Below are 14029 nucleotides of genomic sequence, written 5' to 3'. Positions count from 1 at the left end.
AAAGTATCCAGAATAAGTTTGAAAACTCACGCCTTCCATAATACACCGGGATCCCAATCCAAAATTTGGAAAGTAGCATGTAAAATAGGACTTGAACCTTCATTTTAGATATAATTTGGTTGAAATTGAACAATTAAATTTAGATTCAATCGATTTTTACAGCATGCTTGCAGTCTCCATACAAAATTCTTTATTTCTCTTATAAGGCAAAATACAATACTTTTCGAATTCATCAAAAAATAACTTTTGAGCATCGAAAGTATTATGAAATTTGTCGATAATAGTTGTTATACACATGAAGTTTAAATTCTATGACAAATTAAGCGAATAAATTGCCATACAAGCTGGCAAACTTGCATGCAAGTTGGATGAACTAGTCAAATTTTGCATTTTCAACGATGAATATCTCAAAAACCAGACATGCTATCTTAATTTAGTAAATAGCAGTATTTTGGTGCTTGAGACAAAAACGTGTTCCGCAGTGTATTCAGAGAGTGTAACAGTTCATGAATCACAACAGTTCGTGACACATCGCATTCGGAGAACTCTATGAATGTTGGTAATCATTCTCTCTCATGGTACGTGACGAGAGAGATATCGAGCCATTCGAGAGATTTATGTTTTGCTTAAAATTGGTAACAACAAGAATGAGAGAGTGTCAGCGAATGTTACACGTGGTGACACACGGTGATCGGCACCAAACAGAGGATATTGTGTGCTCTATTTCTTTATCGTGTCTCATTATCTTCCATGAACGATAAAAATAATGCGCGTTGTGTGAATGCGGGCGCATTCAAGGAATAAAAATTATGACTCGTTGCAAAATATGAGCCCTGTAGCCTTCAAGAAATCTCCAAAAATCTCCTGCCAAAATAAATCAAAAGCGCCGGGAATAAGTAATGAGATAATCACATGAGTCCATTAAAGATTGTCTCGAGATTCACAAGATTGTATGAAAAGTTTCACAAGATTTACTCAAGGACTCAATAAGAAATTCAAAAAGTCCTCGGTAAACATGGTATCTATTGATGTTTTAAGGAAGTCTATGATTGGCTTCTCAGGAGTAAATCGAAATGAATGAAATCGTTAAATTTTGTTTCCAAAAACTCTCTGAAAACTTTTTAAATCCTGCCGATAACTGCCAGGGAACAGAGGAACTGTTCGAAGATCTCACCAGTAAACTTGCAAAATTATAACTGACAAGGATCAAGCTGCAAATATTTCAAATAAATAAGACCTCTAGAAACGATCCCAGTTTCACTTTCAAACTCACACTGCTGAAACATTGAGCATCGTTTAAGGAATAGAATTATAACGACTGCGTGCAGTTTAATTTATCCTCATGTGCATTTTTGTTTTTTTTTTTTTTTGGATAGCATGACATCAATATTTGCGTAGCTATCATCATCATCATCAGTTGTATTTCAATAATATTTGATACATCAAATGCTTTCTTGAAACAAACTTAGTATGAGAGGTTTATTATTCGCCACCAAGAAAAACGACACTTATTTCTCAATGGCTTCGCGGACCCCTGAAACGTTGACGCGGCCCCCTAGGGGTCCGCGAACCACTGGTTGAGAAACCCTGGCTAAAACGATACATAAAGCATTCGTAAGGACTGTTCATTTTATAAAGTAGACACTTTGTTTTTGCTATATCTTTTTTATTTATTGATAAAATCGTAATCGGTTTTCTGTGCATCGTTCAACTATTATTCTACAATACTATTAAAATATAAGATCTTAGAAAATGCTTTTGGTTGAAGAGCCAAATAATTTTTCCAAAAACTCCTAAGAAAAGCTGTTCGTCAAAGTTTAACATTATTTTTCGCAAAACAAAAATCCTAATTTTTATGAACATATTGTATGTTTGAATCCTTTAATATTCTATAAAAGGTATAGCTTTAAAAAAAATCAACTATATTCCACCATTCTCTGACATTAGGTAACTTTAGTGATGCACCCATTTATGGCTAAATTTGCTGATACACCATCCTTTCACTCCCAGCAAAAGAGGAAAGTAAAAAGCGTGTTCAAAACTGGTCTGGTTTACTAAATATACTATATTTGTGCAAACGAGAGCCAAATCGTGCGTTTAAACCACAGTCCTAAGCACAAATTTTACTGTTTATGGTAGTTTTACTAAAAAGTCTCATACTTTTAAAATCGTGTACGCATATTTATCGATCTGCAGCAAATTGTAAATGGTTTTCTCCGAAAATTTCAATTGGTAATCTCAGAATAACATATTACAAAAATAATAGGTGCAAAATGAAGTCGATTTTATTACAGCAGTGTTGCCAATTTTGATGATTGTCAATGTACTTTGAAAGGTCTTCTAAGAATAAAGCAATTGTGTATCTATTGTGCTTTAAATGTCACCTGGGGACTTAATAAGTAACTCTATGAAGGCGTAAGTCATTTTTCATATTAATACTATATTAGGACTTCCGTCAGGACGTACTTTTAACTAAAAAATTTTACTCATACCGATCCCCTTCAATTTTAAAATGGTTTTCTCTAAATATATAGGGGGAAAATGATGTTATTATATCTGTAAAATTGTTGTTCCAAAAATAACTTGATTTTTTCCATCAGGCTTCTAGTTGATGATACTTTCGAAGAACAAGCCCTTTTTGAAAATAAAAAATATAAATTGTCGAATTTTCCAGCCAATTTCTAACAATCATTGATTTTTATAACCTCCAAAAACCGACCGTTCTAATCGTTGTTCCATATTCGTGTGAAATTTAATTAATTTTGGAGAATTTTTATTATCATAACATTATACAATACTAGTCAAACGATGTGCAGAAAACTGATTGAAATTTCATTGATAAATTAAAAAGATACAGCATACACAAAGTATCCACTTTATAAAATGCAATCGTTTCTCCTTGCATAAGGCAAAATGTATGAATTTCGATTCTAGTTCACAGCGTGTACGGCAATGATCTCTGTACGGCATTCAGGACATTTCAACAAAACTGATGATGAACAATAAAAAATGAATCCGGAAGAGCGAAAATCTTTATGTTTCTATGTAGGAAAATCCAGCTTTACTGCATGTGAGAAGTTCTTGGTGATATTCTCACAACGGCTATTCAGAATGGTTCGACGGATGTAGATAAACGGATTTTTTTTTAATTAACGCGACGGCATGTTAGTAAGTTCAGAACGACTATTGTATTTGCAACCCATTTAGTTGATTTAGATAGTTAAGCTCAGGGTCGATTATTGTATAGAACTTTTCAGAGAAGTATAAGTAAAGCGTGAACGTGAAGTAATGACCTTCCATTCCATCTTTAAGTGCTCACCACAAGCACAAAACTTCATTCTGGCCCTTTAGAACGTCCATGCTGTAACTTATCATAGGCATAAAACAAGCTCACCAGTTGGCGATCGATCCTCGACTTATCACGAAAATCTTTTTGCACTCTGTTGGGGACAACTGAAATGCGGATAGCCCCTACCTACCGCCGCCGCTGGACTCGACTGTGTATCTGTTACCCTTTGATGTCGACACAGCGCATACATGTATGAAAGTGAATGTTATGTATGTTGTCCAAATGTAAAAAGTTAGTTTGTTATTGTTGTTTTACCGCTAACAACGCGTTTTAATTCGTCGTCCGAGTTAATCCCTCCCCTTGGTTATGCGACCTTGCCGCGATGGGAGGGCCAGTCTTCTAAGATCATCTTTTTACTCCCAGATTTAAACAAGCATGCTTTGAATCCATCTCAAAACGTGGGATCGTTTTAAATCCTTATTTTTCAATCTCAGCGGGCGTGATTCTAGCAAGGATTCAATCCCAGAACTGAATCCCTGTCATGGAATCCCTCTTCATCTCGAATGCGAATATTTGACGTTACGTAGGGGATTAGGACAAATGAAATCTACATAATGGGAGGAGAAGTAAGAAGGCAATGACATTATACGCGTATTATGAAACGCTTAATTATTGTTTCGAAACACTGCAGTGAATCAGTGCCAGTGGACTGCACGTTGTCCCCACTATCAGTCATTATCATCCGTGTTAAAATGAATTGAGTCAAAGATTTGACCGTCATATTACTACTTTTTACTAAATTTCTCGGAAATTAATTCCAAAATACCTGATTGCATCTTATTTATGCTCTGTTTAAGAGAAAGTGTCTCATCGTCCCATCTGATTGAGAAGTCATTACATGCCGGTCAAAATGCCAACAAAAATGGTCGCAAGGCTTCCAGCCAACTGTAAGTTGACAATGTCATCTTTTAGAAATGTTTCCAGTATCCTGTCAGACAAAGTTTCAATCAACTATGAGAAAAATATCGATGCTAACTTGATTATTTTTTACCGGCAAACAATCGATCAAGGATTGAATCCTGGGATTAAATCCTCTCATACACGTAGCGTGATTAATCGCATGCCTGGATTTGAACAAAAGATGCGCACGAAACAAATCTTGCTTTGATGATTTTGAATCTTAGCAGCTCTTGGAGTGGGATTTTTTGAAGACTGGGGAGGGCATAATCCATTAGCCCATAGGTTCCCAAACTTTTTAGGTGCGCGACCCACCTAGCCATCAGGCGTCTTTTTCGCGACCCACCAGGTATAAATTATTGAAAAAATGAATTCTTTATTGTAACTTGCATGGTATTTCGATACTTTGTCTATGATCAATGACAAGGCGTGAAAATCATACTCAAAATCAATTGAAACTTTCAGTGTTTGAGGAAAATTAAATATTTGAAAGTCATTAGTTTTCATTCTTCTCTTACGGAAACTCAAACTACAGCAACATTGTTCATCAGGAATTTGTTACTACCTAACGACTTTGACAGTTAAGATTAAGATAAATGTTCAAATCAAATTGTGATCATTATTTAGTATTCTCTGACCTGCATAGTTCATCACCACAAGATTTATTTTTTTAATTAATGAAGATAATGTCTGTTATGAAGTGGCTAAAGATCGAGGAAACATTCAAAACTTAGAAAATAGATAAAGAAAGATTTTTTTTTTCGCGACCCACCAAACACTAGCTCACGACCCCCCTGGGGGTCGCGACCCACAGTTTGGGAAACTATGCATTAGCCCATATGATGGAAACCAAAGGCGTAACCTGTAGTGGTGGTATCACATTTTGGCTTTTTTGCTTAAGGTGAAACAGTCTGGAATCATCTTCTAAGATTGCACTAAAACTTCAAAGGCACAAATCTCGCGAAGAAAGTATCCCACGGCATTGCATTTTTTATTTTGGCTTTGTGCACTAGTAGAAAGCTTAAAATAAGAAGATCAGGAACGTTTGCCAACTATTTCTCCAGTTTTGTGCCTTTGAAAACGTGAGTAGGGGGAGAAGCCGGCCATTGTGCCGGCCATCTTTGGATTCCGAGATGTTTCACCTTAAAGCCGCGTCATAATTCATATGGCATAGACGCAATAATATCTCGGATGTGATCCAACGGACATTCTGCGTCATTGATAGAATTGATGCCCATTTCAAATAATGAATCTATTCGAAGTGGACATTAATACTATTGGTGACGTTCAGTTCGCCTTTTGCTAACCAGAATGATCCGTAGCCACTCTTACTATTAGCTAGCTAGATACATCGTTATCATATACGACGTAGGGAATACTTTGGGACTCTTAGGAAAATGACTAGTAGATTCATTGAGTAGAAATAAGTGGCGACAATCTTATTTTCATATGGTTTTTACATTTCCATAATAAGAAATACCTCTTTTGTAACAGCGGTATGAATAATCTAATTCCAGCTTCATTTTCGCAAAATTTACATGTAGAAAGTAGGCGTTGTGAAGCATTGCATTTGCCACCGAAAAGTGAATCTTGTAGGAGACTGTAATAGAAGCCTAAGGTAACTTTACTCTTCAATATTCACTATAAAAATGACTTTGGAAAGTAAGACGCTGAGATCGATCATTAGGGTACACTTGCTAGTTTCGAAAAATTGTTGAACAGACAAGGAAAGCGACTTTTTTCTTCAAGGATATATGAACGTAATGACCAATAAATACTTTTAACAACAAAAAATGAAATTAACTAGAACTCTTACTAAACAGCCTAATTTTGTTAAGACTTGTAGAAGACAGGAGTAATCAGAATAGCACTTGAAGGACAAATTATTCAAAACCATTCAACCCAAAGAATGTCTGGTGGTGGAGTTCTCATCGCAATATCTACTAAATTCAATTCAGAATTAATTATTTCATCAACACATAAAGAATTTGAACATGTGTGGGTGAAAGCACACATCGCCGGAGAAACACATATATTTGCTTCTGTGTATTTTCCGCCAGACCAAGCTTGCAAATCATCATATGAAATTTTCTTTCAAACTGCTGATGAAATTGTATCCCAGTTATCTCCAGAATTCAAAGTGCATATCTATGGCGACTTTTATCAGCGTAATGCTGATTTTATTCGTGATTCCGAAAACGAAAGCATTCTGCTTCCGGTTGTCGGTGAAAATGAATCATTACAATTTATTTTTGAAAAAGCTGCATTTTTAGGTTTAAATCAAATAAATCATGTGAAAAACCGGCAAAACTGAAGTCCAAAACTTCTTATTCTCAAACATTATGGATGATTTCTGTGTGAATGAATCTGTTTCTCCACTATGGAAAAATGAAGCATTTCACACAGCTATTGAGTACTCAATTTTTGTTCACAATAATCACAATTCTGACAACTGTGACTCAAAGTCAAATTTATTTGATTATAAAAACGCTAATTATGACGGAATTAAACAAAAATTAAATAGAATAGATTGGCAATCCGTTTTGAAAAACCAGGGAGATTTAGAAATCGCAGTGACGGATTTTTATTCAATTTTGTCGGAAATTATTCAAATGGAAGTTCCTTTATTGCGAAGACGTCGTAGAAATGGGTCGAAAAACCCTGTTTGGATTAATAAGCAAATAACTAATTTAAAAAATCGTAAGCAAAAGGCTCATAAAATTTACAGGCAACAAAAATCTCGAGAAAGTTTAGAAAATTATTTGTATATTGTCAACCAACTTAATCAAGCAATATCCGCTGCGCTTGAAGAGTACAACACAAAAATAGAAAATGATTTAAAATCTTGCCCTAGGAATTTCTTCAATTATGCTAAATCGAAGATGAAGTCTAACAATTTTCCATCTAAAATGACATTGGATGATAGAGCAGCTGATAATCCAGATGGTATGTGCAATCTTTTTGCTACTTTTTTCCAAGAGACTTTTACTAACTTTTCGGATAAAGATCGTCACTTTGAATATTTTTCTAGTTTTCCTGATTTTACAAGCGATATCGGTGTAAGTCAAATACTTTTACAGGACATTTTAACAGGACTGAAGAATTTAGATTCCACCAAAGAATCAGGGCCAGATGGAATCCCACCTATTTTACTGAAAAACTTAGCTAATGAATTTACAGCACCATTATTTTGGCTATTCAACAAGTCACTTGAAATGAGCAGATTTCCAAAAGAATGGAAAAGATCGTATCTCATACCCATTTACAAGTCTGGTAGAAAATCTGATGTTCGAAATTATCGTGGAATTGCTATTATTTCATCCATTCCAAAACTAATTGAATCAATTATAAATAAAAATGTGTTCAGCCAAATAAAACATAGAATAACGAATACACAACACGGTTTCTATAAAGGTCGTTCTACTACAACAAACCTTTTGGAATTTGTAAATTACACTTTGAATGCAATGGATAGAGGTAACCACGTCGAAGCACTTCACACCGATTTTAGTAAGGCATTTGACAGACTAGACATTCCTATGTTGATTTTCAAGCTCAATAAAATGGGAATTGCGATGAGACTCCTCAACTGGATTGAATCTTATTTAACAGATCGCCAACAAATAGTTAGATTTGAGGGAAAAATGTCTAAACCTGTTCACGTTACATCAGGAGTTCCCCAAGGTTCGCATTTAGGTCCATTGTTATTTATATTATTTGTTAACGATATTTCATATGTGCTTAAACATCTTAAAATTCTGATTTATGCCGACGATATGAAACTTTATATGGAAATCAATAGCAACAAAGATAGCGACATTTATCTGAATGAAATAAGTATATTTGATAAATGGTGTAGCAAAAGCTTACTTCAATTAAACGTCAAAAAATGTAATTTAATCACATATAGCAGAAAAAGGAATACACCACAGATTACTGTCTCTTTAGGAAATCAAATTGTTCAAAAGTGCGATAAGATTAGAGATTTAGGTGTCATATTAGATTCTAAACTTACCTTTACTGATCATTATAATACGATTATCCATAAAGCAACCAATATGTTGAGCTTTATTAAGCGTTTTAGCTACAATTTTCGGGATCCATATACGATTAAAACCTTGTACATTGCTTATGTAAGATCAGTTCTAGAATATTGTAGTATTGTGTGGTCTCCGCATATAAAAATACATGGTGATAGAATCGAATCAGTACAGAAGCAATTTCTTTTATATGCCTTACGCAAATTAGGCTGGACAACGTTTCCACTGCCATCATACGAGGCTCGATGCATGCTTATCGATATTCAAACCTTAAATGAGCGTCGCGAAATAGCCATGATTTCATTTGTCAATGATATTGTATTGCAGCGTATTGATTCCACCAATCTTTTATCATGTTTGAATTTCTACACGCCCGCTAGACAGTTAAGAAATCGGAATTTGTTTGCATCAAATAATCATCGAACTAACTATGCAAAATTCGGCCCAATGAATCGAATGATGTCTCTTTATAATCAGCATTGCACAGAAATTGATCTGACCATGTCGCGAACAAAGCTAAGACAATATTTTAATTCCTTAAGATATAATACAACATAGAATTAAGCAAATGTGTAGTCTACTATTGATTGACGAAATAAATAAATAAAGATTTCGACTAAACAGTATTAGTAATGACACTACTATACTACTATTCCAAACAAATTCTGAGGGAGCTGCTGATTTTCACAACGCTTCCTTTTCTCAGAAGCAAGGGAATATGGGTATTTTTCAAAAACTATCATGTCACAATACTAATAAAAAAACAGTGTTCATGTGGGCGCCATTGCCTAGTCCGTCTGAGTATTGGTCCTGGTAGAGGGGAAACTTGGCAAAAGCCAGACCGAGGGTCTGGACCGTTTTAATTCGTCCGAGTTAATCGTTTTAATTTGTTTTCTCGCGCTCAAGTTCGTGATATTCGAGTTCGGCCACCACGTACGGGCGCGGGATCCAAAACACTCGTACAACGCGAACCGGACATAACGGAATAAAAAAACCCCACATTTCTGATGCGATTATTTTTTCGCACTCGCACAACTTGAATCGAACACGATTCGGCAGCTGAAAAACTATTGGTGGATGTGTTGCAAACTGATATCAACCCAATTTAAACGAAGGTGCAGATGAGGCTGACTTACGATTCACGCCAGTATAGTTGTCGAGTTAAACATCAGTCTGCTCTATCTCCGAATGAGTGGTTTGTTATATTAAAGAGACTTTCAGCCCTATCTATAAATGTTGAATGTTCGCAATTTAAAGAATTCAATTAACTTGATTATAATCAGTACTGTCTGTTAAAAAATCATTTTCATTCTATTTTTTCAGTAAACGATGGCCGAACAGCAACCTTGCCTCAGTACCGAGGACTCACAGGAGCGTTTCTCACCATCTTTCGGCAAGAAGGCTTCCGGGGTCTCTACAAAGGCGTCACGCCAAACATCTGGGGATCCGGAAGTGCATGGGGATTTTACTTCTTGTTGTAAGTCGCATCGAAGTCTGCTTTCTAGATGTAGCAGATTTCAAATGAATCATTTTTTGTCCCACCCACAGTTACAACTCAATCAAAACGTGGATCCAGGACGGCAACACGGCCCAACCATTGGGGCCGGCCCTGCACATGCTAGCGGCAGCCGAAGCCGGCATTCTGACCCTGGTGATGACCAATCCAATCTGGGTGGTGAAGACAAGACTGTGCTTGCAGTTTAACGAACCCGGACAGAAGGGCTATGCCGGCATGGTGGACGGACTGAAGAAAATCTACCGAACCGAGGGCATCCGGGGGTTGTACAGTGTATGATTACCAGCCTTCTCCAGGGTTTCTGAAAGGGTGAACAATATTGAGTGGGTGTTTTCTGTTTTGCAGGGATTCGTACCCGGAATGTTGGGAGTGTCACACGGTGCGCTTCAATTCATGACGTACGAAGAGATGAAGAACCGCTACAACCAAAACCGGAAGCGGCCCATCGATGCCAAGTTGGTAAGTTTGAGGAATGTTGAGGAGGTCAAACGGGCAAGAATGTGACCATTTTCGATCTCTTGCAGACCACCGTAGAGTATTTGACGTTTGCCGCCGTCTCGAAGCTTATCGCCGCTGCAGCTACCTATCCATATCAGGTGATACGGGCCCGCCTGCAAGACCAGAACCACAATTACAAGGGCACATGGGACTGCATCAAGCTGACATGGAGGTACGAAAGGGTGTCAGGGTTTTACAAAGGCCTAATGCCGTACTTAGTCCACGTGACGCCCAACATCTGCCTCGTGATGCTGATCTATGAGCAATTCACCAAGCACTAGCAGCACACGGTGCAGTCGGTCGTTCAGTCAGACAGTGTGAGATGACTTAGGAAATAGCAAACACTGTAACAGAGATTCTCTCCTCTTAGGCTGTCCTGAGTAATATATACTTAAGTACGTTTTGTATAGGAAAGCTACTTTGTCGATATGTTCGTTTTGTTTTTGAATGTCGTCCCCGCTACTAGCTATGTAAGAAGTGTTCAGTGTTCAATGCGATATTCGTAAAACTCATTTCACCCATACGATGTACGAGAAAAAGTGGATTTGTTAGACGAAAAAAAAGTTATTACTATTATTATTAGAGTTCGGAAAGAGGATGCCTCTTTGTGGGTGTCTTGTTGAAAGAAATTTTCAATGTTAAGCCATCTTAGTTTTTGTAACTGGAGAATTGCTTCTTTACTTTTCTTTCGATTGATTATAATTCATATGCTTTGGGTGTTGGTAGGTCTTCATCTCCATTTTTTTCTCATTTCTCTCATGAGTCGTCGCGTGACTGTCGATCAGAGCTTCATAGAAGAGTAATTCTCGCTCCACTGTTTACACTTGGTCTTTGAATATGTTCAAGTTTATGCTCATTTGAAAGCTCCTGTCGAGTTAGTAAAGAAACTGCATATGGATGTTGAAATTGATGAACCCTTAGGTAGTCATGATCAAAACCTTTTTGAGTACCCCTTCTTTTTTGTTAATTCTTGGCTCAATAAAACTGTCATAACTAAGAAATTTCTTGGATTATTCCTTCACAATAACATGCTTTTGGTAAAAAAAAGGAGTTTCATTTGCAAAAATAATAATTTGTGGCTGTCAAATTGATTTATGCCGCTATTTAGGATTTTATGAGAAAACCTGAATTTTATTGGTGTTTGCAGCTACCGATTCCAATTTTTTTTTTATCATTGGAAAGCTGAGCTAGTTTTACAGAAATATGTAAAACTCAGAGGTGAATGTTTTATTTTTTTAATCAAAAGTTATTTGCGATTTTGTGAAACATTTCTTATCGTGGTGGTGCACATAACTTCACAAAATCGCACATAACTTTCAATTAAAAAACATACACCTCTGATTTTCACCACTTCTATGTAAAGCTAGCTTAGCTTTTCAATGATGCCAACACTTTTGAAATCGATTGTTGCGAACAGCAATAAAATTCAGGTTTTCTCGTGGAATGCAATATTGCGGCCAAAAGAAGCTCCTATGTTTTCTTTTTTTCCAAAAACGTGCGTCTAAGAAATTTTAGAGTGATGGTGGTTTTAGGGAGCAAAGAGGTCCCTTAAAACGGTTTTAATTACAGTATTGGACAAAACATTTGCAACTTTTTCGATTTTCCATACAAAATGACCAACTTCGGAAAGCTAGATCTCAGTTATTTATGGACCGATTCGGATGAAACTTTCACAGAACATCAGATATAACTTGAATTTTAACATATATTTTTGAATAATTTTTCCAATCACGAGTTTATAAGTAATAACGGTTTGACTAAAGTGTAATTTTCGACGAAAAATTCAAAACTTTTTATCTCAAAATCAAAACAGTTTTTAGCAAACTTATTCATCTCGTCAAAATCTACAACTTTGCTGAAGATACCATGAAGCTATTCCTTCAATATGTTTAGTTATGTCAATTATAAAAAATCGTCAAAAAATTCACTTTAGTCAAACCGTTACTGCTTTCCAACTTGTGATTGGAAAAATCACTCAAAAATATATGTAAAATTCAAGTTATGTCTGATATTCTGTGAAAATTTCATTCAAATCGGTCCATAAATACCTGAGATATAGTTTATCAAAGTTGGTCATTTTGTATGGAAAATCGAAAAAGTTGCAAATGTTTTGTCCAATACTGTATATGTAACGAGGGGTCCATCAATTTGACCATCCGAATGCAGTATCTTTACTCACTCCACAGGAGTTATCGAACGAGCATAAATTTGAACACATTGAAAGACTAAGTGTAAATAGTGGACCGTTTCAGCGAACATTATTCAGAAGGGATGATCACGTTGTGTAACGGCTGTAGTTTTTTAATTCAGTTTAATTTCCTGTACTAACACATAGCAAACATTATAGTGAAACTTCAACCCACAATCCATCGAGGAATGTTCGATTAGCAAAATACAGAATAGAAAAAGTGACTTAATTTAATCTGAACGTAGCAAACAAAAGCAAGCACTTTAAAGTTATGTTAAGCTAGTTTTCCATTCAGTACAACCTGCACAGTCAGAACATCCTGAATTCCATTTCTGTTAGTTTTTAACCCCAAATGCAAATGAAGAAAAACAAAACAAGAAAAGTGAAAAATATATTTTAGAAAAAAAGAATAAAATAAGCAAAAAAAATCGAAACAAAGTGAATATCAAGATTAATAAAGACGTTTTCTTCTTCTCCTTCCTTTCTCTTTCTACCGAATTTCAGATTTGAATCGTGGCGTGGCTTCTATAAGGGGCTCGGTCCGAACTTGTTGCGCGTAACGCCGGCGACGATGGTCACGTTTGTTACGTACGAGAACGTGTCGCGCTATCTGTTGGCCTTCAGAAAGTCGTAGATTAGAAGGCTTATCTAGTTTTTACGTTATTATGTGTATCAGTTAGTAGGTTAGTTAGCGCCAAAATTGCCCAAACTTTAACCGCATTGCTCGATCTTTTCACCCACGACGGAAAAGATCGCTCGCCGCAATGACCCATCCGATACTGGACTGGACTGCACTAAACGGGAAATGGGCTTTTCAAAAGCGTATCCATTTTCCCTCCGCCGGACAAAACCAAATTATTCTAGCTGAGTTAGGATCTTGTTTGCCATAGGTAGTTAAAATACGCAATTGGTGGCATCGGATGCCCCCTTTTTAGTTTTGTTCTGTTTGGTTCGTTCCTAATATACCTAGTGAATGTAAATTTAAGTGAGGATCCACCCCAGTGGAAGGACAATACAGCAGCTTCTGTTCTGGAGCGTCTCGTTTCGAGGCAAGTCACAATCCAGAATAGTTCAGCAGATTGGAATGAACGACCTTTATGCTTTAGTACACGCCAGTTTCTATTACAAAACAATTGGGTTTCATTTGATTCATTCCGAAACGTCAAAAGATTTTTTCTCTACGGTCAGATTTTTCATGTGAATTTAAAGCAATTGTGTTTTCTTAAGAAATGTGCTGCTGCCTTCTTTGTATTCACTATCTAACATCGTTGTGTCAGTCTACCGAGTACCGTCGTGCGGGGTGACATTGGTCCATAAGGGTGATTTTGGGCCAAGATTTTTACAGCAAGCCAATGCCTGAATGATGAAAACAATGTGTCAAGTTTCTAGAATACGTTACAAATGGCCAATAGATGGTCATAGACTGTTTTTTTGGCGTTCCTACTAGCCATGAGATGCACCGAAAGAGGCGGTCAAAGTCACCCCCTAGGCCCAATGTCACCCCGCACGGCGGTATGTAATTTTGCCACACCCTCCAATGG

The 14029-nt window shown here is 36.6% G+C and overlaps 1 protein-coding gene across 2 annotated transcripts in view; it reads left to right on the top strand.

The window, feature by feature from the left end:
- The window catches only part of LOC5568481 (mitochondrial folate transporter/carrier), a 33144-nt gene extending 19523 nt beyond the window's left edge, over nucleotides 1-13621 (top strand). The window contains exons 3-7 of one of the 2 annotated variants that reach the window (XR_002499445.1): nucleotides 9610-9763; nucleotides 9835-10075; nucleotides 10148-10261; nucleotides 10327-10695; nucleotides 12993-13106. Coding sequence is in view for 1 of the 2 variants with exons in the window: in XM_021840289.1 (XP_021695981.1) it covers nucleotides 9610-9763; nucleotides 9835-10075; nucleotides 10148-10261; nucleotides 10327-10472; nucleotides 12993-13122 (785 nt within the window). In the remaining variant the exon portion in view is untranslated. Of the gene's footprint in view, nucleotides 1-9609; nucleotides 9764-9834; nucleotides 10076-10147; nucleotides 10262-10326; nucleotides 10696-12992 lie in introns of both variants that reach the window. The other variant, XM_021840289.1, reaches the window with a different exon arrangement.
- The last annotated feature ends 408 nt before the right edge of the window (nucleotides 13622-14029 follow it).

This window comes from Aedes aegypti, chromosome 2, assembly GCF_002204515.2.
Source record: "Aedes aegypti strain LVP_AGWG chromosome 2, AaegL5.0 Primary Assembly, whole genome shotgun sequence".
Lineage (NCBI taxonomy): Eukaryota > Metazoa > Arthropoda > Insecta > Diptera > Culicidae > Aedes > Aedes aegypti.
This window is presented reverse-complemented; position numbering and strand designations above follow the sequence as displayed.